This window comes from Channa argus, chromosome 5, assembly GCF_033026475.1.
Source record: "Channa argus isolate prfri chromosome 5, Channa argus male v1.0, whole genome shotgun sequence".
NCBI classification, from domain to species: Eukaryota; Metazoa; Chordata; class Actinopteri; order Anabantiformes; family Channidae; genus Channa; species Channa argus.
In genome coordinates this window covers 16,441,618-16,469,585 of record NC_090201.1, presented here as the reverse complement: position 1 = coordinate 16,469,585, position 27,968 = coordinate 16,441,618, and the positions used below count along the sequence as shown (strand labels likewise).

Below are 27,968 nucleotides of genomic sequence, written 5' to 3'. Positions count from 1 at the left end.
TAAAGGGAGAAATAAGGATCAAAGACACAATGTAAAAACATCTACAATTACTTTATTGCCAAACTAAAACTGCCCCAGCTATTTACACTTTACAAGCTACTGTAAATATGCATCACAAATACAAAAGGTCTACAATTATATACATTATTTATATAAATCCAACTGTTATTCACTAAAATTCAGATACCTTATTATTTACTTAGAGTCATGTAATTTTCATAGATTTACATCATGAACAGCTACGATAAAATATCACATAGATTTCTGAGTACATTTAAAATGTATATTTGATATACTGTGTCTCCATATTTAAAATGTTTTAATTGTTAAAGGCATTTCATATCAGTAGGTAGTCAGGTGTTATTTTGGTATTATCCCTTCAAGTGAATAAAACTCATGAAACATAACAAAACTAAATCTTTGTTTACACCATAACTACTTCAAATACACGTTGAAAAGCAAGGGACAGAGGTGGATACATCATGTGCCTCATGTTTCTCCTATTGTTCATAATTCATAAAAACACATTGATCAGCAATCAGAAATTCTAGACAAAAACAAAATAGAGTAATATATAAATAAAATAACAGGCGTGATGAGTTACACAGGACTTTTCTGAAGGCCGATGCAAATTTCATCATTTGTAATGTATTATATATATATTTCTATATAACAAATTTATTATTTAATGTGGTTTGCAATTTGTCAGTAGTATTGTGGTACTCAAAATTAGTCTGAAGAATACAGATGTTGAAAGTATTGATCCACATCCCCAAATTATGTTCAAAATGAATAACAATAACAAAGAGCTTCATATACAACCATTCTAACAAGTATACAAAGCACGGATGGGCTTTCAATAGGCCAATATACAATAAGATGCCAAAGGTATTTAGAATAGCATCTAGTTTATGTTTTACAGTATGGGATGGAAAATCTTTATTTTTGTGCATTTTGTACCAACTACAGGACAGCTGGGTGAAATACCAAAGAAACCACTGGCACACTCAAGCATATGACCCTGCAATTAAATTAACTTGATAAAGTGTGTCACACCCACCAGTGGGTTTGTCTTTTCAAATGTATGTTGTTTGGCCGACATTTTTCAAATATTATAAAAGATGAACAATACTTTAATACCGTTATTATTTTAGTATGATAAATATAAAGCTTAGCTCAGCAAAATGAGATAAAGCAGATAGCCTGGCTGTGTACTTATATAACAAAATCCACATCTAAAGTTCACAACTTGTTGTTTGTACCCTTTGTAAAGACGAAAGAAAGAAATCAACGGCTTTTGGCTTGTCCCTTCAGGGTTTGCCACAGTGGAACGTGTGGAGCACATTGAATTGGCATTGGAGTTTTTACAACTGATCCCCTTTATGCTGCAACCCTCCCAATTTATCCAGATTCAGAACCAAGATGGGCTGGGCAGGATCCCACCTGGTGGGGTGGGATTTGAACCTACAGCCTTCTCCATCCCAACCCAATGCTCTACCACTGATCCACCATGTCCCCGTACAGATTAAACAAAAAACATCAAACTAAATCTTAAGTGTACAATCAACAATTTGTGGCTTTATCGCTGTTTTGTGGCCTTTTTTTTTTTTTTTTTTGCTGTGGACAGTGAGTTCGTGGAATCTCTGCTCATTGAAAGACTACAAGTTTGATGAATGAGAATTAAGTTTATGAAGTAAATGTAGGCAAATTGTTTGTTGAACCTAGCAGACTTTACCACTGTGTCTTCTCTTAATGTTAAGTTAATGTTATGTTAACTTGTACACTTGTACTAAACACACATGACATCAGTCTTTTCATCTATAGTACGTCTATCAAGAAAGGAAGTTGGACATACTTGTCAGACACAGCCACAAAAAAAAAACACAACAAACACAGAGAAATCCCCCGTCGGCTCATACAGTCATCAACTTGTAAAGGATATATGGTTTGTCTGTAACACCTCCCATCATGTTTATACTGTAAGCTAAAACAAACACTGAAATCATACAGTGTCATCATATACAGTAGTTAAATATAGTCCATTTGAAATTTTAAAGCGATATAGTAGCTAAATAAATATACACTCCAGTTTTCACAAGCTTGCATACGGTCCAAATCTGACAAAAGGCACCAGAAGGTTTTCTGCTTTGTGCATATGGAACAAAAGCTTCGACTGCATGATACTATACTGCAACTCAGTTTACTGACAGATGAAAAAAAAAGTGCTTTCAGTCTGTGAAGCACTTTTTAATGTTACATGATGATGAACAGTCCTGTTGTGCTGCTGGTTTAGGATGAGATCATCTGACTGTTTTATGTGCATCTTGTGGAAAATAATTCTTGTGTAAAAGTAAATGCAGAGGAACATACAGGATCATTCATCATTATAGATGTGGACAGATAGGTGGTAGTGCTCCCTTTACAATGACCAGTTCCTATACCCCCTCCCCACAAAAGAAAAAGCATCTAGTGGCCTCCTGCAGCATTGCTGTTCCCCGCTATCCAGTCATTGAAAATGAAGCTCAGACTCATTACCATGAAGGAGACACCCAATGCAGCAAAACAGACAGCCTAAATGAAGAGAAGCTTAATTATCAAGAGCTCTGGTTTGTAACACAGGTTGTTAACCTCATGTCATGTAGATGGATTGCCACATTAATATAATGTTTTATTTAAGGCTATATGACAAAAATTTTAACGCCTCACCAGTATCTTAGGAATGGAGCTCATGGGTTCATCTGCCTTGGGGACGATGCGGATGTAGAACACAGCAGGGAAAATGAAAATGAGGCAAGGAGCCGAGGTGGCACCTGAAAGAATAAAATGGAAAGAGTGATGAGTATAAAGCACTGTACAGAAAGCTTTAGTGCCCTAATCATAATCAATAACACAAAACAACACAGAAATCATTGTCTTCTTTTTACCTTAAGTTTAGTTTGTTTATCATTTATTTATTTTTCTTTTCCTTTGAAATTATAAAAAATATAATTATTGTAGAAAGCTTTAAGCACCTAAATCTATATTTTAAAGATGACACAATACAATATGCAATATACAAAGGCTTTTTTTTTAAACCAGAAAAGCTCAATACGTCTGTGATGACAAAAACCTGTGGTTCATCGGTCAAAATTTAAAAAACAAAACATATACATTTAGTGAGCCCTGAACATATACAGAGGTTGCTAGAAAACAGCTCCATGTACTGTATAATATCTATCTGACAACCGTGTTCACTGTTTGTATATGTTTCTGTGCATCCACAAAGTCTAAAAGATCAAGTCAATTAAAATTGTATTTAGATATGCCAATTTCTCAAGATACACATTTGCCTCAGTGGGCTTCACAGTTTGTACAAAATGTCCTTGTTGGTACTTTAACTTTTTAATGTTCAACTCTAACCTATGAAACGTCACCTCCAATCTTAGTACAGAGAGTGACAATAATATTGACTTAGTCAGTTTGTCCATTAGCAAACACTGGTCATGAGATTTTTGTTTGTTTGTTTGTTTTGATTTTTAAGGTTTGTTTGTGTGTGAATGTACGCTAGGAGCTAGAAGCCCTGAAATATATGAACACTGGCATGTCAAATCACTCCATAATTAGAGACAGAAACATTAAACAGTAATATACCATACACAAAATATATTTTAAAAAAGGAGATTAGGATCATTCTAAAAAAACATGTTCTCAGAGATTGTCATTTAGTTTTTTACAGTATATAGGAGTTGGATGTTTACTATTTTTTTTAACCTGTATGTCAGTGGACAGTTAAAAATTAACAGGAGGAGCTAATGACAGAAAGGCTCATGGTGATATCTGGATCTGTGCTTCAGAATTGCACTATGCACTTTCCTACTGCATCTGTGGGACTAGAACTTTAGTATTAGTTTGATATTTCTTCACTTCTGTGGCTCTAGAAATTTTGAGGTTTACTAACCAATAAGGCCGAAGATGTTTAGAATGTTTGGGGCAAATATCACCAACATGTTGATGAAGGTGAGGAGAATAACAGCAATAGCAATGTGACGGAGCCAGCTGAAAGACTTGGTGGAGAATAACATCTGCTGGATGGCTCTACGCACCTGTGGACATAAAATTCGGCTTAGAAATAGTGCAACAGTGTCTGAGAATAATGTGCATTAAAGACAATAAACAACAACTTACAGGGAACAACACAATAGGGACAGTGAGTGTGACAGCAGTAAGGACAGCCACTCGCACACACAGGATCAAAGTGTCATAAGGATCAATACGGTTATAGGTGTGCAGCAGTTCAGGCTCCACTTTGTCTGCGAAAACAGAAAGAAAAAAGAAAAAGAAAAAATATTTTTTTTAAATACATGTAAGCTTCACTTAGCTGAAAAATGTAGAAATGGACACTATTATGTAACCATCACCACAAGAGGGAGCTTTGATTCTGTGTGTACAAAATATGAAAGTTGACAATTAAGTTCTCAGCCTTAGTCCGGGTTTTATCTTCAGCATAGAAAAATACTAACTATGCCTCCATCATATCCACAGATAAGACTGGGCAATTGTTAAAAATCACGGTGAGTTAAAACCATTAATTAGGAAATGCATACCAAGGTGACTTTTTCCTCTGAGAATAGTGATATTCTAAATATTTTATTAATGTGCCTTTATTATGCTTGCTATAAAGTTTTTATGGTAAAATATATCATTCCTATATTGGGGCTGGGCCCTGGAGATTTCCCTTATTAAGCAAAATTATTTTCTAATACATTCAGTCGTGGGAAATTGTGTTCATACACAGGATGAGAAAATATTTATGAATGAAACACAAATGTTATTTTGAGCAGGTACATATACACTATATTGCCAAAAGTATTCGCTCACCCATCCAAATAAATGAATTCAGGTGCACAAAGCAAGGTCCATAAAGACACGGATGAGTGAGTTTGGTGACGAAGAACTTGACTGGCCTGCACAGAGTCCTGACCTCAACCCGATAGAACACCTTTGGGATGAATTAGAGCGAAGACTGCGAGCACCGTGTATTATGTATTTCATAAACACACTCCTAAACCTCGTGGAAAGCCTTCCCAGAATAGTTGAAGCTGTTATAGCTGCAAAGGGTGGGCCGACATCATATTAAACCCTATGTCACTAAAGTTCATATGGGTCTAAAGGCAGGTGAGCGAATACTTCTGGCAATATGGTGTATATTATTTTGGACAACTGTTTCTTTAATGTGGTTATCCTCAAGAAGTAAATTTTGATTTTTTTATATCAGTCACCTTATTCAGTTCTTTTTTTGTGCTTTTATCAGATCTGCCACCAAGCCAAACAGCATGTTGTGTTTTTTTAAGGGTTTTTTTTTTGGATATCCTTTTACATTGAAAAAAAAAAAGCAACAGCTATCATCTGATTTGTGCTTAAACATTTGTATTCGTTTACACGCACAGTAAACATGAACTCCATTCAAAGTGTCAGGGAGTTTTTTCTGCTCTCACCATAAAAGGTCAGGTAGCCAAAGAGTGCTGCCAGAAAGTACATGCAGTACATGACAAGGATGGAGATGTTGGACACCTTCTGCATCTTCTTCTTTGTTGGGCTAAAATCAGAGAGTTGAACGTCATGTGAATGTCACATTCTGCACTGACACGTTATCAAATATTGCAGGTTGCATAGGGGTGACTCACTTGCGGAGCTCGGTGTAAATGGGCAGCACCTCAGGGTGACAAACAAAGGCAAAAGCCAAGATGGGGATGGTGTACGCTGTCTGTGAAGAAACAAGAACAAGTGAACAAGTGAGTATTAATGATCAGCAGTTCACCTGAGCTTCTCAAAATAAATGTGGGAACTCAGGCTAGACAGTACACCTACACACTTCAGCATCTGTGTTCGTAATGTTCAAAAGAATCCAGATAAGCAAACCCTATCTTTACCCACCTGTGAGTTGATAGTCAACATGCTTGGGAAGCAGTGAGAGTCATGGTCTTCCTGAACCAGACCATTGTTGTACTCCTGCCCGTGGTTTGAGATGTTAAGATGGGCTGCAGTGCTGTTTGCTACGAACTCTTCAAATGGGCAGGGAATCTGAAACTTCTTATATATAACCTGGAGAGAGGAAAACAGGGATAATTGAAGAAAAGTGATGGCGATGACAGGACGTGTCAGCTTCAGTAAACAAGTGTTTTAAAGATGAAGATCAAAACAAAATTTAAAAGCCCCATTTCACATCAGATTAGTGTGACTTTGCCTGTACTCTGGTTTACTCCCAGCCTTTGATGTCTGTGAGCTCTTATATTCACCTTTTCAAACATATCCACATACCTCTGAAAACAGAGCTGACAGTGGGAAAGAGACCATAGTAGGAAAGCAAGTAACATATGTGTCTCCTTGTGAAGAGTCACTGTGGTGATGTGCCACTGTGTGAACTGGACCAACTTACTGCAGTAAGGAAAAACACCATACAGCTAAGTGAAAAACCACTGGTGTAGCCAAGGTATCCTGTAAAAAAAGAGAAAAGGACAATAAAAGTAACAGCTCCTTAAGCTTGTATGGCCTTTGTGTGTTGTATGGAACAGCTCTAAGCTTTATTAGTTACACAAGGTGATCTCATACTGTTCTAAAAATTAGGTTTCACCCCAAATGTCCCATTTGAGTGACCTTACAACACTGCAAGAGCAGAATTGACATGTTTGTTTGGTGCAGTAATGAACAGTTTAGACTGGGATAAAGGGAAGGTGTCTAATTGGAAACCTGCTGTTTCTACTGGGATAAAAACACACTAATTGCTTGACTCTGAGGTAATTGCTCCATAAAAATGTCAATTTGTAAGTTGGCTCAACATCAAAAGAAAATATACTCTTCATTAATAATTGTTAAAGATAGAAAATGTTAATGGAAAAGAATTAAATGGAATTAGAAAATGTATGAATTAAGAAGGTCTAATGCAACCGCAAGGGGGCACAAGCCAGTGTCTTCTTTTGCCAGTCCCAAGTCTGGATAAATGCAGAGGGTTGTGGCAGGAAGGGCATCCGACGTAAAACACATGCCAAATCAAACATGCGAATCGTGACAAAGACTTCCATACCGGATCGGTCGGGGCCCGGGTTAACAACGACCGCCACCGGTGCTGTTGACCTACAGGGTACCGGTGGAAATTGGACTACTGTTGGTCGAAGACGAAGAAGAAGAGGAGGAAGGTGTGTTCGTAGGCAGAGAGAGAAGAGGAAAGCTAAGAATGTAGGACTGACAGTAGGGACTTTGAATGTTGGTACTATGACAGGGAAGGCTAGGGAGTTGATCGACATGATGCAGAGAAGGAAGGTGGACATACTGTGTGTCCAGGAGACCAGGTGGAAAGGCAGCAAGGCTAGAAGCTTAGGAGCAGGGTTTAAGTTGTTTTACCATGGGTCAGATAGGAAGAGAAATGGAGTAGGAGTTATATTGAAAGAGGATTTTGTGAGGAATGTTCTAGAGGTGAAAAGAGTATCAGACAGGTTGATGAGTCTGAAGCTGGAAGTTGAAGGGGTGATGTTCAATGTTGTGAGTGGTTATGCCCCACAGGTAGGATGTGAGTTAGAAGAGAAGGAGAAATTCTGGAGTGAGTTAGATGAAGTGATGCAGAGCATCCCCAGAGGTGAGAGAGTTGTCATTGGTGCAGATTTCAATGGGCATGTAGGTGAAGGGAACAGAGGTGATGAGACTGTTATGGGCAGGTTTGGTGTTCAGGACAGGAACGCAGAAGGTCAGATGGTGGTTGACTTTGCAAAGAGGATGGAAATGGCTGTAGTAAACACTTTCTTTCAGAAGAGGCAGGAACATAGGGTGACGTACAAGAGCGGAGGGAGAAGCACTCAGGTAGACTACATCTTGTGTAGACGTTGTAATCTGAAAGAGATCAGTGACTGTAAAGCATTGGTAGGGGAGAGTGTAGCCAGACAACACAGGATGGTGGTGTGTAAAATGATGCTGGTGGTGAGGAAGATAAGGAGGACTAAGGCAGAGCAGAGGACGAAGTGGTGGAAGTTGAAAAAGGAAGAATGTCGTTTAGTTTTCAGGGATTTGCTGAGACAGACTCTGGGTGGTTTGGAGGTGCTTCCAGATGACTGGACTACTACAGCTAATTTGATCAGGGAGACAGGTAGGAGGGTACTCGGTGTGTCATCTGGAAAGAGGAAAGCGGACAAGGAGACTTGGTGGTGGAACGAGGAAGTTCAGGAGTGTATACAGAGAAAGAGGTTAGCTAAGAAGAAGTGGGACACTGAGAGGACTGAAGAGAGTAGACAGGAGTACAGGGAGATACAGCGTAAGGTGAAGATAGAGGTGGCAAAGGCCAAACAAAGAGCATATGAGGACTTGTATGCTAGGTTGGACACTAAAGAGGGAGAGGTGGATTTGTACAGGTTGGCCAGACAAAGAGATAGAGATAGAAAGGATGTGCAGCAGGTTAGGGTGATTAAAGATAAGGATGGAAATGTATTGACAGGTGCCAGGAGTGTGATGGGAAGATGGAAGGAGTACTTTGAAGAGTTGATGAACGAGGAAAATGAAAGGGAACGAAGAGTAGAAGAGGTGACTGGTGTGGAGCAGGAAGTAGCAAAGATTAGTAAGAGTGAAGTGAGGAGGACATTGAAGAGGATGAAGAGCGGAAAAGCAGTTGGTCCTGATGACATACCTGTGGAGGTATGGAAGTGTCTAGGAGAGGTGGCAGTAGAGTTTTTGACTAGTTTGTTTAACAAGATCTTGGAGAGTGAGAGGATGCCAGAGGACTGGAGGATAAGTGTACTGGTACCAATTTTTAAGAACAAGGGAGATGTGCAGAGCTGTGGCAACTACAGAGGAATAAAGCTGATGAGTCACACAATGAAGTTGTGGGAAAGAGTAGTGGAAGCTCGGCTAAGGGCAGAGGTGAGCATTTGTGAGCAGCAATATGGTTTCATGCCTAGAAAGAGTACAACAGATGCAGTATTTGCTTTGAAGACGCTGATGGAGAAGTACAGAGAGGGTCATAGGGAGTTGCATTGTGTCTTCGTAGATTTAGAAAAAGCGTATGACAGGGTGCCGAGAGAGGAGCTGTGGTATTGTATGAGGACGTCTGGAGTGGCAGAGAAGTATGTTAGAGTGGTGCAGGACATGTATGAGAGCTGTAAGACAGTGGTGAGGTGTGCTGTAGGTGTGACAGAGGAGTTTAAGGTGGAGGTGGGTCTGCATCAAGGATCGGCTTTGAGCCCCTTCTTGTTTGCTCTGGTGATGGACAGACTGACAGATGAGGTTAGACAAGAATCTCCCTGGACTATGATGTTTGCAGATGACATTGTTATTTGTAGTGAGAGCAGGGAGCAGGTGGAGGAAAATCTAGAGAGGTGGAGGTCTGCTCTGGAAAACAGAGGAATGAAGCTTAGCCGCAGCAAGACAGAATACATGTGTGTCAATGAGAGGGACCCAGGTGGAATGGTGAGGTTACAGGGAGCAGAGGTGAAGAAGGTGCAGGACTTTAAGTACTTAGGGTCAACGGTTCAGAGCAACGGTGAGTGTGGAAAAGAGGTGAAGAGGCGAGTGCAGGCAGGTTGGAACGGGTGGAGAAAAGTGTCAGGTGTGTTGTGTGATAAAAGAGTATCAGCGAGAATGAAAGGAAAGGTGTTCAAGACGGTGGTGAGACCAGCAATGTTGTTCGGCTTAGAGACAGTGGCACTGAAGAAAAGACAGGAGGCAGAGCTGGAGGTAGCAGAGCTTAAGATGTTGAGGTTCTCTTTGGGAGTGACGAGGATGGACAGGATCAGGAATGAGGACATCAGAGGGACAGCTCATGTTAGATGTTTTGGAGATAAAGTCAGAGAGGCCAGATTGAGGTGGTTTGGACATGTTCAGAGGAGAAACTGTGAATATATCGGTAGAAGGATGCTGAGGTTGGAGCTGCCAGGCAGGAGGTCTAGAGGAAGACCAAAGAGGAGATTTATGGATGTAGTGAGGGAGGACATGAAGTTAGTTGGTGTGAGTGAAGAGGATGCAGAGGATAGAGTTAGATGGAGGCACATGATTCGCTGTGGCGACCCCTGAAAGGGAGCAGCCGAAAGGAAAAGAAGAAGAAGATGAATTAAGAAGGTCTATGGCCATGAAATGATAAGTGCCCTGAAATTAAAGAGCAAAAGTATATATTATTAACTGATGCTTAAGACTGAGAACTGTGCAGCACTCTACATCATATGGTAGGTTTAGTAAAATCAGAAAATGATCCAGTGAAGTACAAGGATATTATTACTAATAGTGTGACAGCCCAGTTAAAATCTGGAAAGCAAGTACAGAATCCCAAGATCCACCTTATAAAAGCATGTTTCATTGACAACAACAAAATATTAACAAACAAAACAAAAAGCATAGTAAGTCATGGTATAATGTCAGTAAGTAAGAAAGATGGCTGTTACATCATCTACAATTTTAGTTATTCAATATACATAATGTATTAACATGTTATTGGACACGTGAGCCCTTAATACACATTTTAGAGAGATGACATTAGAAAAAGAAGGTGCAACAAACTGAACTACAGACACCATTGTTAATGTTCAGTGTCTTAACCCCAAAGCCACATAGGTGGTACCATAAAATAGAAGTATACAATACAATGCCTCAGGCTTTGTGTCCTGTCCTTATTTTGTGTTGTCTTTCTACACTGTCCGTACTGTTTTTCCTCAGCACTGTTTGCATTAGGTTGCACTCGATGCACTTTACATAGCTTGTGTTGTTTTGTAGCACCTTGGTTCTGGAGGAACGTTATCTCGTTTCCACTGTGTACTGTGTACCACTGTGTACAGTAGAAATTACAATAAAAACCACTTGACTTGACTTGACTTGAAAAATTTATACTTCTGTAACTATTATTTACACTATATTGCCAAAAGTATTCGCTCACCTGCCTTTAGACACATATGAACTTTAGTGACATCCCATTCTTAATCCATAGGGTTTAATATGATGTCGGCCCACCCTTTGCAGCTATAACAGCTTCAACTCTTCTGGGAAGGCTTTCCACGAGGTTTAGGAGTGTGTTTATGAAATACATAATACACAGTGCTGGCAGTCTTCGCTCTAATTCATCCCAAAGGTGTTCTATCAGGTTGAGGTCAGGACTCTGTGCAGGCCAGTCAAGTTCTTCCACACCAAACTCACTCATCCATGTCTTTATGGACCTTGCTTTGTGCACCTGAATTCATTTATTTGGATGGGGGAGCGAATACTTTTGGTAATATAGTGTAGGTGTTTCCTTCTCACAGCTTGAAAAATATGAAAAGCTGTACTGGTTATATGATGTCCCACAATTAATACTAAAATGCAGTGTTACTCACCAAGTTGCTTCATTAAGGCCAGGGGCAAGATGATACTGGTGGAGACCATGATGACCAGGTAGTTTCCATTCAAGTACCACAGACTGTATGGAGAAAAGTCTAGTTTACTTTGGTAAGCTTCATATTTTAAACACTGGCACAGAGACACACAGTGACAAAAATAGAGTAGTCGGTGTAAGAAGGTAAGGAATTGGTTTACGTTTACTGTTTGGTTAAAATCACATAATCTAAAAGCAAATGTTTAAAAATCTGATGATGTAAGTGGGTGATGCATCGCGTTTTGTCACGACAACAATAACGTGCTGGAAACATTGTCGGCATGAAGTTTGTGGAAAAATGTGTCTGCTTATGTTGCACTCGGCAGCAGAACGAGAAAAGACTGTTACATAACTTTGATTATTTATATGACTGCTTGAAGAAAAGGGAGCTATAGTGGATGTCAGGTTGTTCCATTATGCTATTGTCCTTTCAGTCCATTTATTTCTGTCTAACATCTGTTTCTCAGCCCAAACCATAACACAGAAGACACCCTGAGATAGTGTGTGTAAAGGTATTGGTTAAAACATTGCGTACAAGGACGATTATAATAACACATAATAACATTGTTTATAATAAACAGACAGTATGTGTCTAAATGGCTTGTTAATTGTCATGAATAGCCACCAGACTTCAGACTTTCTTTGCTAGTCTAGCTCCGGTAAAAATATGACCCAAAAATAAAGAGCACCTGTAGAGCTGAGAGCAGCACGAGCAACATGTGGCTGAAAGAAAGGAGTATAGAATAAATATAGAAAAAATGCCTTTGTGTCCCTCATCCCTTTATAAAGTGCTATGTCTGTTAAACATAAATCTCCTGAATGACAGTCTGTGATATCAGCTGTCTGCTATGGCCCTTTTAAACTGTGGTACATACTATGTAGCTATGAGACTAGAGGTTTCTTCTTTCCTCTTTGTGTATGTGTGTGTGATTGTATGTAGGAATCCCTTGAAAGCAGGGGAAATCACACGTGTTACAGGTCACGCCCTTTATAGATCTTACTGGGTCATCTGTTTTCACATGTGGCTACTGTCTGACCAGAGCTGTTTAGGAAATTTTGCAATTAAAGATGTGTTAATGAACTGCACAGGCAGACAACTGTCTTTGCTTAAACCTAATAATAAATACTTATTGTCTATTTGCTTTTTATTGCTCATTATTTTGTACAGTAATGTTTTCAGGTTATTGCAGATTTTAGCACTTGTGTCCTTGACATAATTAACGCGGTAGCTGTAGCTCAGTTGGTAAGGCAGTCGTCCACGGACCACAGGGTCAGTGGTTAATCGATCACCAGTTATGGCTATATGTCAAAGTGTCTCTGGGCAAGAAACTGAACCCCCAACAGCCCATTCCCCTCCCCAGCTTTGCAGTGCCGCTTCCAAGCCTGGTAGAAATATGGGAGGGTCGCGTCAGGAAGGGCATCCGGCGTAAAAACTGTGCCAAATCAACATGCGGACAATGATCCGCTGTGGCGACCCTGAACTCATGGGTTAAGCCAAAAGGGAAAAAAAAAGTCCTTGATGTAATTAGCAAGATTTGGTACCTGTTGTGCAAACCTACTGGTTTTGCCTCTAATTTGTTTAGCCTACTGGTCAGCTGTGAAATTAATTTTGCATTGAAGCCAGATTTAATTTTTTTTAAATCACTACCTAAGTCTCACAGCAGTCAAATCAAAGTCAGATCTCAAAACTTTATTTATGTGACTTTGGTCTGACTTGAGTCCAAGTGTAGAGTCTACAGTTCTGAATTTCACTTCAAAAGGTCTGATCCTCCTCCATGTGACCAAGCTAGGATTCCACTACAAACTTGCCACACCGCTGTCTATTTAAAGGTCCACAGGTCATAAATAAACCACAAGCCACACCACCCACCCCTCATTCCTGTCCTGATGCCACAGATTTGATAGGCAAAGAAATGTCCAGTAGAAATGAACAGAGTGTGTCGTGGTTATTGAGAGCCAGCCTTGAACTGACGTGTCCTTATGCATCGTCATAAGGTTTGGCACCCGTGTTGCACCACCTGCTGCTGTCACTTGTGTGTGTTTGTATGAGTGAGAGACACAACAAGACCTAACGTGATAACACTTCATATTGCAATTTCAATACTATACATGCTATAGGGTAATGGCATGTTGTTCAGAGGGTTTGGAGAATCATGTTGTCTGAGAAGCATGGGAACAAAATGGATAAACACACTGAACAAGGGTGGTAACAAAAAAAACATAACCTAACTGAAATATTTTAATCCATGTGTCCAGACAAAAACTGTCTGGAGGTTTAGCCCCTATATATAAGTTTAACATTGTTTGTAGAGATTTTTTTATTCTCTTGGCCAGTGATGTTTGAAGCAGGAAGTGTGCGGCTGCAGCTGAGCACAGGGTTTGTTTTTAGATTTGAAGAGGCAGCTGGAATCCACTTCAGCTCTCCATTGCCTTATGCAGTGTCTGCGGCATAACTCTGAACAGTACTGGCCTACACAAGCTGACAACACTGAGGGTTTATGTTATGTATATACATAACGGACACATACGCAACTATGCCCCCGTTGCTGCTCAGCCAATTACAAGCTCCCATTCTTATCACACCCCCAGACTGACTGATTGGTGCACACTGAAATATTTGCTGGTCACTTAGTCTGCCAGGCCCCTTTACCCTACACACAGTGTCTGAGCTCGGGGCCAGTAGCAGGAAAGAGTCACGTGCCTTTCACTAGTAGCACAGTAGATAGCACACAAGCTATAATACTCACTCAGAGTTGGGATCTGCCTTCAGGAAAGCTTGGATGACCAGTGGTAATTCAGATTTAACAATGAATAAGTAGCTGGACATGGCTGTACAAGACAGAAAAAATGAGTAGTCAGGCATGCTTAACTTACTTAACAAAGCCATATCAGAAGAACCACACTACACTGTGTATGTTTTAATTACGAAATAGAATATTTTAATATGTTGGGGAGGTTACTCTGTTCAATTGAAAAATGTTTTAAATAATGGTATTTAATATGTGGCGTGATTAGAGTTGCAGCCCCCAACTAGAAGGTCCCTGGGTCAAATCTACCGGCCGGCTGTAGCTTTCGCGTGTGGAGTGTGCATGTTCTCCCTTTGCTTGCTTTCTCCAGGTACTCCGGTTGCCTCCCACAGTCCAAAGACATGCATGTTATGTTTAACTGGCTTCCCATAATTGCCTGTTGTTGTGAATATGAGCGTGAATAGTTTTCTGTTTGTGTATGTGTCTCTGTGTTGGCTCTAAGATAGACTGGTGACCCGTCCAGGGTGGACCCCGCCTCTCACCCAATGACAGCTGGGATAGGCTCCAGCCCACTCCGACTCTGAACAGGATAAGTGGTTAAAGATAATGGAGGGATGGACAGACGAGTGGATGGTATTTAGTTGGTTATATGTGATATTGACTAACTTTTTTCGGCCTGTTTTTTGGACTAAACAAACTGATGACTTGGGCTTAGGCTTTAAAATACTATCACAGATATTGATGGAAATTAACTGGTATATTATAGGCCAAACTAATAGTTAATTATCTGAGAAAAAATCGGAGCAAAACTGGTAAAGATAATATTTCTAAAACTTTTAGTCAATCTAAATGAGTAATTCTCTAAATGAAAATAGCTCCTCACCTCCAATATTTTGCAGTGTAATTGCTATGCCAGCAGCCATTTTTCCAGGAGTGCCAAAGGCCCTGTACCCCAGCTGTTCATAAGCTCGAATTCCTGTAAGAAGATTACAAACAATAATATTTTCTCAGTTAGTTTTTCTGATACAACCCTCGGAGAAACACAACAACACACATTAAAAATCCTCAAGTAAGGCTTTGTACCTCCGTGAAGTACCTCTAAGTGTGCTGTCACCAGTCAACCTTTAAACTTCTAATCCATGCACTTTCACTTTAATGTTATTATTATGATTTATTATAGTTTAAATGTATCAGATGTTTGTTGAATGTTGATTGAATCCAGGAATATTGATGTTTCAAGTCAACACATCATTATGATAACTTTGTAACACATAACCATTGTTTTTACCATAACATCTTACAAGGCTTACCCACAATCCCAGAGGCTTTGAGTAGCAGATGAATGGAGTAAGATGACAGGGCAGCTACTGCAGTCAGAAGAAACCTGGACACAGTACAAAAGTGAACGTCATACACCTGTATGTTTGACTTATGTGTATGATAGCTTTAAATAGATAAATGTCTGCTGTCCATGTTTTTAGATGTTACTGCTACTGAACTATACATTCGCTGATATGAAAAATCACCTATCTAACATCAACAATCCCAACAAAACTAAACACAAAAAAGCATAACAGTGTCTTTTGTTGATAGCATTTATGAAGGGTCATAAGGTGATTTCAAATCTATCACTTTTCTCAGACCTTCTCAGAGAATTTTGTACGCTCCATGTTTTGTCTGCCCACAAAGAACCTTGTCCCACGGCCCACGTGTGTAAGCAGAGGGATGGAGATCAAGCCCTGAGATTCCTTTAAACAATCATTTGCACTGTTACAGTGGCTGCTACAGCCCAAGTTCCCCGAGCTCTCATTCAAGCATTTACATGGATAACCAGGAGTTTGATGCCATGTCTAAATGAAGAAACGTCCTTGTCTGGATCCTGACACCCTGGTGAAATATTCAGCATGCGGGACCCGACTTTTCATGACCGATCTATTTGTGTTGAACTTGAAATTTGCTGATGAGGAGTGAATATGTCTATTTGTGTCCCAGCTTGTGGATCAAGGGTTCTCCTGACAGTACAGTTTGTAATCTCCACTATAAATTTGGTCATCAAAAGTTGCTAAGGCAACCGAACCAAACGTCAGAGCAATCCTGTTCACACACACATTACACTATAAGTTAAAAGATTGCAAATGCAGCAGTGTCTATGCAGTTATTTTTTCTTATTGCCCATTTTCATTGGAAATATGTTCTCATATAGAGATATGAAGCCCACAACAGTATTTAACATAAAAAATGCATAAATACTATGGGCCAAAGACTATAACCTTCAGTTTGCTTCGAAAATATAACTGAGATGTCCTTTGATCCTGCTGCCACAGAGCAATGATCCAGTTACATTAAACCAGAAGTCACTAGCTATATATAGAAACAACACCATTGACCTAATTACTGACAGAAATTTCCTAAGAGATGACCTACAGCCTCCTTCTTAGAGAGACCACTGTTTGAAAGTTTGCTAACACTGATCAGACTTTCAATTGCTACATCTGAAGCTAACACTGAGGTCATTCTATATCTCCCAGTCCTGCTGCATGCACTCTGCAGCCATATAAAAACAGAGTATCTGTTCAAAGCTTCCACAGTCCTGGTCTGACTGCAGCAGTGGGCATGGACCAGCAGAGCCTAAATGGGAAATCCAGATCCCTAGCAGGGGTTTAGGAGGTTTGGTTATTCTGGGGTGGGACCTTTCTGGTGTCTCCTTGAGGCAATGAGAGTGGAGACAAGAGCCCCCCAAAAAAGGGGAAAGATGCAAGTGGTCATGTCATGAGACATAAACCATCCACCATGTTAGAAGATGTCATGACAGATAAAAAAAATCATTCCTGTATTAATTCACACTGCCATGATCTTGTCACCAAAGGAGCTTACCCCTAGAAGGTACATTAGAGCTGTTTAGAACTGCATAGAGTTTTTGTCAACTAGTTTGTTTCTGCTTTACCACCCTTCTAAGTGGATTCTTCAATTTGTCAGACTGCCCTAAACTCGAGTAGCACAGGTATAGCTTTACATCTACTAAGAACAATACAAGGTAAGGAAACTGACTCTAGTTTATTTCTTGGAAATGGTCATGTTCTGATAAGCATACTTGGTTACTCACAAGAAGAGGAGTATGCCAGTATTGGCCATGGCATAGGCCAATCCCAGGATTCCACTGCCCATAATAGCATTGCCCAGGTTGAAAACAGACATGCCAAAAGAGGTCTTCCCTTCAAACTGAGAAAAAAGCAAACAATATTGTCAAAGAAAACCAAAACCAAAATCGTTTCATGTCAATTTATGCTTGCAAATTGCTACACTTACATCTGTGAAGCGTATAGGTTTCTTTCCATCTGCGTTGGGCAAAAATTCCTCATTCTCCAGTCCTCCTTCTGGATCATCATATCTAATAGGCAAATTTAAGCTTTAACTCATCGTCTATACCCACTATGAAAAATTGCAGTGCTGCACATACTAATAGAAACATTGTGTTGACAATATGCATGCAAACAAATATTCAGTGGAAAAAACATCAAACAAATCTCACAGACATACCTGACTGTTTGAGTGCCATTTCTGTATAAAGATCCACCCGTTGAGGCAAGCACAAAAATAAGGTAAACATGCATTTAAAAGAGCAACAATTTTGCAGCAAGTAAATCGAACTACATGTTCACTATCCTGGTCTTTACCAATTGGAAACTATTATCACAGAGAGAAAGGAAGACGTATTTAAATCCTGTAGTTAGCTTCTTCTTTTTAGTTGACGTAAAACTAGTTGACTTACTTTAAATAATCTAAAATGTCGATTTCACAAATTAACTAATGCAAGACAAAAGGACGTAGAAAAATGCTTGACACATGCTGTGTTAAATGCCATTAACTGTGTATAAGTAACAACGAGCAGCCATTCATTTTTGATTAAAAAGAAAAAAGAAAACACTCACTGATCCTCCTCTAGCATTGTCTTCATTGCCATCCCCATGTCATCTCCAAGATCGTGACTTTTCCCGTTCGATAAGATGTTCATCTCTGAGTGAGCAGGTTCCATCATTCAAGTTCTACCAGATTTTTTGTGGCTTTTATATGTTCCAGGCTAATCCTTCAAAGTCACTCGATATGCTGAATTTCTAGGGAAAAGGCAGAAAAGACACAAACCACAATCTCAGAGATGCGTGGGTTGCTTAAAATTTTAGATCCAGTTACCTGTAGAGTTATTTGCCTAAGTTCCACATCATTGTCAATTATCCAATAAAATCAGCAGTTTTTAGATTATTATGACATTTGACACCAAGACATTCACGGCATAAAGGGTGGGGATGTTTTATATTCCTACTGTGCCACTTTGCTGATTTTTGTACCTTTGTATCTTGTTGTTCATCTTTTTGTAACTATTTATTTGCATACCAACCTTAAAAAAAAATGTTTTTCAAGAGTTTTAGCATCAAACAGCGTTGCAGTGTTGTGCTCTGTTAGCTCAAGCAAAACTAGTTAATGTATTTATGTGGCCGTAACTTTATGATCAGGGTTAGATGTAATGAATACTTACTTTACTAATACTAATATTTGTCTGTACAAATGTGCAGCACTAGTTCAAATTTACAGTTGACACAGTGACGTCCAACAAACATGACCTGATCTCATGCACTCACTCACTAAAACACCTGCAACGCATTACGCCAGCATGGACAGAATATACTGCAGCACAGGCTGATATGCAGAAAAATGCTGGTAAATATGACTTAATTTCTTTGCTCTTTGCAGACCTTCCGTACTGAGCAATGCAAACAAGTTCAGACCCGATAGTCAGATGTCAAGGTCTATTTGAGGTTTTTTTTATGTTTGCTCTTGACTTATGTGTAGTCACAGATCTGCCGATTCTGTGTCACTGCTGAGATCCCACACAATGGCTTACTGATCTTTATGGTGGATATAAGGACAATGTGGTTAAGAAAAAAATGCTAAATCACTCACAACAAGGATTCATTAAATTAGGGCAAAAGCCATTTGCAAAACAGTCATTACTGTAATACTAAAATTACACATTTCAGCTGTGTTTTTCATTAATGACTGCAGGGTTTGCAGTAACTATGGTATGAAGAGAAAGAAGGTACATTTGTTTCAACCGGCACGGATTATGACCTATCCGTAACTTGCTATGGTCTTGCATGACCTCAATGACACAACTGAATCCTCTTCACAATTTCACAGCGAGACCTCAGAGAGACAATACTGTGTTGTTCACTGCAGAAGTGTACAGCAGCTCAATTGTGTTCACCGTGTCTTCTCTCGCAGCGAATCACTATTACTGCTATTCATACTGTACAGTACATCGATACCATGAAACCACAGCAAGAAAAGAAACCTCTCCTGCTGGTTTTTAATGCTAGCAATTTAAACTGACACAAAGTTAGCAAAATGCAACAAGTCATGTGCTGTTTCTTTATAATAAAATTAATTCCTAAGGCTAGAAAAACGAATCCCTGTCTATCTGTGAATGCCATGTACAGTTAGCATATCCTCTTCAACTGAGCACCAGGGGGGTGGAATTTGAAAAGTGTGAACAGGTGGGGTAGTGAATAATGATAAGCTGTTTAGTTTTTCCATCTGTTCAACGTTAATTTGAGAGAATGGCTATTGATAAAAGCTCTCCCTCTGAGAGGACAGCAGCTGCATTTGCAACAATTATTTCCTGTCTCTTCTTGTGTCAGTTGGACATAAAACAGGAAAGGTACAGGACAAGTGGGGAGCAGTGGGCGAGCACATGTAGCTGAGGAGATGCCCATGTGGTGGTGTATCAGGAACAGACACGAGGTTCAGCCAAAAGTGCCTGGCAGCACCAGCTCATCCTCAGGCACGTGTCTGCTGGGGACAGAGGAACACATGCTAACCTCCTGAGATATTGGCCACCACCTAAACCACCCATTTGACTGAGGGAAAGGTGTAGCTAAATGAGATACCTTTTTCCCAATGCTTTTAATAGATCAAATGAACAAATGAACATTTTGAATTGATTTTGTCTGTTGTTCTTAAAAATTATGATTAATAAAATTACCATGATCATATTTTCCATGCCACTTAGCTACTGTAACTGTGGTGTTTTCAGTAAAATCTACACTGTAATAGCAATTAAATAGTTGAACACAAATTTTACCGTTTAATGTCCTTCCCCATATGGCAATATTGTTAAATGGGCAACAGTTGCCTAATTGTTTCAGCCTCTTTGTCATATTTCTCTATTGTCATGAATTAAGATAAACAACAAAGATATGTGTATAAATTACCTTAAACTGAGCCTTAACGTTCATGAATTTATTCAAAAACATGGCTTATCACACCTACTCCGTAGAATCTATCCATTATTCATTAATCCAAATATTAAATTCTACAATAGACAGTCATGCTATAAAGGACATTAGCTTTTTGCAATACTTCCCCATTTTAATGCAGGACACACAAACTTGATGACTAAACTGATAACATCAGATGTTGCACCTTTTCACAAGAGGAATTAGTTTTGAAGCTAGAAAACAAACGTAGCTCTAGAGAGTTGTGGCAGAGGTTCCAATCAATGACTAATGACAAACTAAAGCATGTCTGTTTGGATAGTGATCCTAACCTGCCTGATGAGTTGAACAACTTTTAATGTAGGTTTGAGGCTACAACCAACTCAGAACTTTGTACTGATAACTCAGCACAGCTCCACCTTTTAAAATTAGCCAGCATGAGGAAAAGAACCTGCTGCGCAGGTAAATGAGTAGAAAAGCAGCGGGCACATATCAAATATCATCTTCTAGCCTGAAGTACTGTGCATATGAACTGGCCTCTGTTTTAACTGCTCTCTTGTTCAACAGAAGGTTCCTAAATGTTTTAAATTAGCTGTGATTGTTCTTGTGCCTAAAAAACCTAAGCCAACCTTTTTAACGCTTACAGACCTGTGGCTTTAACATCAGTCATAATATAAATCTTTGAACTCTTGGTTTGGAACCATTTCTCTAGGATCACTGTAGAACCATATCAGGTTGCACATAGGCCTAACAGGTGTTTTGATGATACTGTTGTATTATGCCTGTATTCTATTTTGCAACAGTTAGAGGATCCTGGTAATTATGCAAGGACTCTTTTTGTTTATATTAGATCATTATTACTATTATAGTACTACTAGTAATAATGCTATCAATAATATTTTGCATAAAACCTGTATGGTAAGCGTCATCATATGGGTGTTAAGCAATCTTTGTTTTGCTGGGTATTTATCAGAGAGGGTTTAGGTGGTTAAGTGCAATTTTAAAACATCGAAAGCATGGGGACCCCACAGGGGTATGTACTGTCACAAATTTTGTTCCCAATGTACAACAATGACTGTATGTAACTCACTGTCAGTCAATCAGTAACAACTTGGTGGCAACTAATAGTGAGAATTTGAATAAATAATAAAATATTACAATATACAAACAACCTGATATATACAATATACAAACTCCCATTTTACAATATTATAATCTTGCTCACATATAGGTGCAGGCGTGGTGCTAAAGTTACCTGTCATTTTTTCCTCTTGTCCACTCAAAGAAAGACCACAGTGTAAATATGTCTGTATATATTTTAGAATGTAATGACTCAGATTCAAATTTAGCCTGTGTAACTAAGCATGAACATGTCTGAAAATGTTCCACAGGTGGCTTCTTTTGCTGGAGGTCTGGAATGTTTTGCTGCATAACTTCATCAAGCTGAAAGTTGGTAGAGATCCATTAGGCCATTTGTTTTAACATAAGTCCTATGGAAGTATGTTGAGGGTACTGACTGATACAGCCTTTGTGAACCTGCTGAACCTGTAATGTGTTTTTGTTGCCGATTTGTTTGACACTGTGTTATTTGTTAATTTAACTGGACTATATTCTTTCTTTAGGTGTTACAAGTATTTTCTTCATCACTTTAACATAGAAGTAGACAAAGTGCATCTGCTTTCAGCTAAAATATATAACTCCAATAACTTTCAATAAAAATTTGACTTAAGTGAATCTTTTTTAATAGTTGATGATGGTATTATTGCCAGACCCCTGTTTGTAGCCTCTATGATGAGGATGAATAATAACTGTAATATATTATAAAGGAGGACATGCAAACACAACTTCTTGTGCCAGTCGCAAGTCTGGATAAATGCAGAGGGTTGTGTCAGGAAGGTAATCTGATGTAAAACACATGTCAGATCATGACTTCCACACCAAATCTGACTTCCATACCAGATCAGTTGCGGCCCGGGATAACAAGGACCACCACCGCTGTTGACCTACAGGGTGTGGGTGGAAATTGGGCTACTGTTGGTCAAAAAAGGAGAGGAAGAAGGCGTGTTCATAGGCAGAGAGAGAAGAGGAAAGCCAAGTTTGTAGGGACTTTGAATGTTAGGACTATGACAGGGAAGGCTAGAGAGTTGGTTAACATGATGCAGAGAAGGAAGGTGTATATTCTGTGGGTCCAGGAGACAAGGTGGAAGGTAGCAGGCTCGAAGCTTAGGAGCAGGGTTGTTTTACCATGGGTCAGGTCGGAAGAGAAATGGAGTAGGAGTTATCCTGAAAAAGGAGTTTGTGAGGAAGGTTCTAGAGCTGAAAAGACAGTGTGATGAGTCTGAAATTGCTCTGGACGTTGATGTCGTTGAACTAGATGTTGTGGAAATTGTGATGATCAGTGTTGTTACTGGTTATTACAGATGGTGGTAGACTTTGCAAAAAGGATGGAAATGGTTGTAGTGAACAGGCGAGTGAGATCTGAGAGCGGAGGAGCACTCAGGTGGACTACATCTTGTGTCGATGTTGTAATCTGAAAGAGATCAGCGACTGCAAAGTATTGGTAGGGGGAGAGTGTAGCCAGATAACACAGGATGGTGGTGTGTAAAATGACTATGGTGTTGAGGAAGATGAAGAGGACAAAGGCAGAGCAGAGGACGATGTGGTAGAAATTGAAAAAGAAAGAATGCTGTGTAGTTTCAAGGGAGGAGCTAAGACAGGCTCTGGGTGGTTTGGAGGTGCTCCTAGATGAATGGACCACTACAGCTAATGTGATCAGGGAGACAGGTAGGAGGGTACTCGGTGTGTCATCCTGAAAGAGGAAAGTGGACAAGGAGACTTGGTGGTGGAACGAGTAAGTTCAGGAGTGTGTACAGAGAAAGAGGTTAGCTAAGAAGAAGTGGGACACTAAGAGGACTGAAGAGAGTAGACAGGAGTACAGGGAGATGCAGCGTAAGGTGAAGGTAGAGGTGGAAAAGGCCAAACAAATACCATATGACGACTTGTATGTTAGGTTGGACACTAAGGAAGAAGACGTGGATTTGTACAGGTTGGCGAGGCAGAGAGATAGAAATGGGAAGGATGTGCAGTAGGTTACTGTGATTAAAGGTAAGGATGGAAATGTATTGACAGGTGCCAGGTGTATGATGGGAAGATGGAAGGAGAACTTTGAAGACTTGATGAATGAGGAAATTGAAAGGGAACGAAGAGTAAAAGAGGTGACTGGTGTGGAGCAGGAAGTAGCAAAGATTAGTAAGATTGAAGTGAGGAGGGCGTTGAAGAGGTGGAAGAGCGGAAAGGCAGTTGGTCCTGATGACATACCTGCAGAGGTATGGAAGTGTCTAGGAGAGGTGGCATTAGAGTTTCTGACTAGTTTGTTTAACAAGATCTTGGAGAGTGAGAGGATGCCAGAGGACTGGAGGAGAAGTGTACTGGTCCCCATTTTTAAGAACAAGGGAGATGTGCAGAGCTGTGGCAACTACAGAGGAATAAAGCTGATGAGCCAATGAAGTTGTGGAAGTAGGCTAAGGTCAGAGGTGAGCATTTGTGAGCAGCAATATGGACGTCTGCTCTGGAAAGCAGAGGAATGAAGTTTAGCCGCAGTAAGACAGAATACATGTGTGTGAATGAGAGGGACCCAGGTGGAACGGTGAGGTTACAGGGAGCAGAGGTGAAGAAGGTGCAGGACTTTAAGTGCTTAGAGTCAACGGTTCAGAGCAACAAAGAATGTGAAAAAGAGGTGAAGAGGCGAGTGCAAGCAGGTTGGAACGGGTGGAGAAAAGTGTCAGGTGTGTTGTGTGACAAAAGAGTATCAGCGAGAATGAAAGGAAAGGTGTTCAAGACGGTGGTGAGACCAGCGATGTTGTTCGGCTTAGAGACAGTGGCACTGAAGAAAAGACAGGTGGCAGAGCTGGAGGTAGCAGAGCTTAAGATGTTGAGGTTCTCTTTGGGAGTGACGAGGATGGACAGGATCAGGAATGAGTACATCAGAGGGACAGCTCAAGTTAGATGTTTCGGAGATAAAGTCAGAGAGGCCAGATTAAGGTGGTTTGGACATGTTCAGAGGAAACTCTGTGAATATATCAGTAGAACGATGCTGAGGTTGGAGCTGCCAGGCAGCAGGTCTAGAGGAAGACCAAAGAGGAGATATAAGAAAAAGAAAAAGAAATTATACAGGAGGAGAAAAATTACCCATATATGAAAATATAAAAACAAAAACTGGTTTCTATTTTATATCCAAAAGAACTATAGCATGTAAGCATGAAGTAAAGTAAAAATACATGAAGTTAAGTAAAAATACCCTTGTTAAGTTCAATTAGGAGGAATCAATTAGAGCATATTAATTCTGAGTATGTTCTGACAGGCTGCATGACATTTTTATAAGAACTAACCACCACCTGGCAGCAGGAGGCAGCGAGCAATTAAAGTCAAGGCATTTTAGATGGCACTTGAGCACATGCCTGTAATGAAGTCTCAACATAATCCTAAGTGATGTATTAATACAATTAATTGAGTTTATGAAAAATAATATTTACTAATTCCAACAAAAAATAAACATGGAAAAAACATGTTAGAAACTGTGTTGTAGCTTTGTTGCAAAGTGAATTGTTAATACAACCATTTAAAGTGTGAATTAAAATGAAAAAGATTGTGTGAGAGAAACTGCTCATAACTGCACAGAAGTACTGTAACATATAACAAATTGTGGAGGGGGTTGCTTGTACTGAGGGACGCTCACAGAATTATCACCCTCAGCTCTGTGAAGCCTTACAGCAACTTTCAGTACATTGTTTTGGTTGTGATTGGTTTTTCGGTGTTGCTTGGCTCAGTCTCATTGCACCATTTTCACCAGCTGGCAGCAGTTTTCATTGAAGAAGTTCTGATGAGCGTTGTGCGCTGCCAACCCAGCACCAGACAGATGAGACAATAACAACAAGCTGGTCTCTACACGTGACTCCTTTCACATTCGTAAATTCTTGAAGAGAGTGAGAGTCCTGTTGATATACCAACTTATATAACTTTTAACCGTGGATATTCCATATATGTTAGAGTTTAAAATATGATAATTTATCTTTTGGGAATGTTTAGATACAGCTCACTGTGGAACTACGTAGGTATTTAGGCATTTAAAGAATATATTCTGGCACTGAGTGATCTAGAGAGAATAAATGCAACAAACTCTGGGTTGTAAGTGCTATTTCTTCCAAATTAGCTACAGAGAACTTTCCCATAAGTCAAGAAGCAACACATTGACTGTTTTAATCTTCTTCCAAAAAGAAAAAATCTTGAAGATCAAATGACCTGCAGGCAGAACAATTTAACTGTGGCAAGTGTCTTCTTAGATAAGGTGTATTTATCTATTTCAATACAAAATATCAACAAAGGATGATGACTTAAATATAAATAGATAGGGGCCCAAGGGAGGGTCAGGTTCAAACCCATGGATTATGAGCTTCGTGACAAAGATTAACACAACAGCTGGGCTTTCTGACATTTAAAACATTGACTGGATCAAACTCAGATATTCACAGCAGGCTGCCTCCCACATGCATAAAACACAGGCCTCCACAAACTGCCCACCTGTCCAGCTCCTGCTTGAACTTCCAGCCACTGTGATCACAGCACATGCTGGGGTCACTGACCACCCGCAGCCTTATCTGTTCCTTCTCCACTGTGATGAACCCAGCATGAAAACCCATATAGGGCATTCATGTTTAGAGGGGCCAAAGTCAAAAACCATGCCCCCTTACACACACACCACCCTGAATACACAGACCTAAGTTCTCTAAACTGGCTATATCCCAGAATTGATTTAAAGTTTTCAACCTTATTGTTCTTGGTACTTTTTTTCTCCACGATGCACATCAATTACAGCCAATATGTTTCATCATGTCCTGTCCACACGTTGAGTCAAGCAACTGGGGGTTAAGTGTTCATACCATCTCAATAAAAAACATTAGGATTTGCACAGCCACCACTTTCCACTCTGAAACTAACAGCAACACTCTTGAGCATACTAACAAAGTATAGGGTTCCAAAACCTGCAGTGTAGTTGCAATCCCTCTTCCTCAAAAAATGCACTAAAAACCAAGAGTTAGACAAAAGAAAAACCCTGATCATTATTGTTTTATCTACATAATAACCTTTAATCCAACACTAATTAATTACTTAAACGTTCATGTGTTTTGGTCAACCAGTTTAAAACTTCTAGATATTAGGTTTATGAATTGATTTTCCTCAGTTAATGTCACTGTGGAAATATAAGGCAAATTCCACACTAACAAACACAAATTCAACATTCAAAAATAGCAAAAAGTGCATATTTTAAGGTGTGGTGCGTTTAGAGTGGTAACGTGCAGCATTAACTTCCCACACTTGAAGCCCCCCCCTCATACATATAAATATATATATATATATATATATATATAGCCTCGAAATGACAAGTCAAAAGGCTTGTTATTAAAGCTTATTAAAGCTGCTGATAAGGCTTACCACTCATGTACTGAAGCAAACTGAATATGGTATCGTGGTGTGGTGAGATATTATTCTGAAATACACAACAGTCCCACGAAAATGGTTAATTGGTGCAGGAAAATGAAACGTCTTTGCATTCACCCTGTGCCATGTGGCTTAGACTCCGGCAACACATTAAGGTGTAATCTGAGAAATCTTCAGGAAAATGCTATAAGCCACTAAGGAATCGACGAAAAACGAGTCTATCGATTAGTCATATTTGGTTACGCACTTATCATCTACAAACGCCGCGTATATAAACCAAAAGGTATAAGAAACGTCTGAGTGAATATGTGTTTCTGTGTCTCACGCAGCTCACGTAGACATTGGGCAAATCCTGGAGCTGCCGCTTTTACCTGTTGCAAAGCAAAACTTTGAAAACAGGTTGATCCAACGCTTATTGAGAAAGATTCAAAATCACAAGTCAGACAATAGGTGGACAACAATCTGTCACTGAGTCCGTGAGCCACATGGTCCTAACATCTGGACTTGGCGCTCATTACGAGGGGCGCAAACATGCTTTTCTTTCTTTATTGATCAGCCCCGGTAGGACATTTATATGCACCGACCTGCCATGCGCCTATATATGTGTGTATATATATATATATATATATATATATATATATATATATATATATATATATATATATATATATATATATATATATGTGTGTGTGTGTGTGTGTATATATGAACCAAATATTCGATCATGTTTCGCTCTTTTATACCCCATTTGATTAGAAATCAAAAAAACTATTTTCAAGGTTGTAATAAAATATTCCACAACCTTTCAACAAAGCAAAAGCAAAGTTATATCATCAAACACTGCATCAGATGTGCGAGTAAAAACATCTTTTTAGAAGAAGAAATATACCATGTTGGTGAAGTCTTACCAGAGACGCTCGTCACGAAGCTTTCGTGTTCATTCCGCTGATGAGTGGAAATACTGCTGATTCGGGTCTGTCCCGCTGTGTTCTCTGCCCTGATCTCAGTCTCTTTATATTTGTTGATATTTCTGCTCACTCGCACTGTTCGAGACCGCAGTTACAAATTGCTATTGAAATGGTCGGCATTGTAAACCCCCAAGGA

At 39.6% G+C, this 27,968-nt stretch overlaps 1 protein-coding gene across 3 annotated transcripts; it reads right to left on the bottom strand.

Moving 5' to 3' along the window:
- Positions 1 to 32: 32 nt before the first annotated feature.
- slc38a3b (solute carrier family 38 member 3b) lies at positions 33 to 27,968 on the bottom strand. 3 transcript variants are annotated; one of them, XM_067504769.1, is made up of 17 exons: positions 27,754 to 27,968; positions 18,030 to 18,212; positions 17,638 to 17,658; positions 17,407 to 17,488; positions 17,204 to 17,319; positions 15,411 to 15,484; positions 14,984 to 15,076; positions 14,101 to 14,182; positions 11,316 to 11,398; positions 6,416 to 6,474; positions 5,914 to 6,081; positions 5,664 to 5,743; positions 5,475 to 5,575; positions 4,165 to 4,289; positions 3,938 to 4,082; positions 2,707 to 2,810; positions 33 to 2,571 (listed from the first exon to the last, which is right to left on the bottom strand). In XM_067504769.1, exons 2-17 carry the CDS (start codon positions 18,134 to 18,136, stop codon positions 2,467 to 2,469), a joined length of 1,545 nt encoding a protein of 514 aa, XP_067360870.1. In that variant the 5' UTR covers positions 18,137 to 18,212; positions 27,754 to 27,968; the 3' UTR covers positions 33 to 2,466. The 3 variants fall into 3 exon arrangements, with proteins under 3 accessions (XP_067360870.1, XP_067360869.1, XP_067360871.1); XM_067504768.1 differs by having other exon boundaries at positions 27,773 to 27,967; XM_067504770.1 differs by lacking the exon at positions 17,638 to 17,658 and having other exon boundaries at positions 27,773 to 27,968.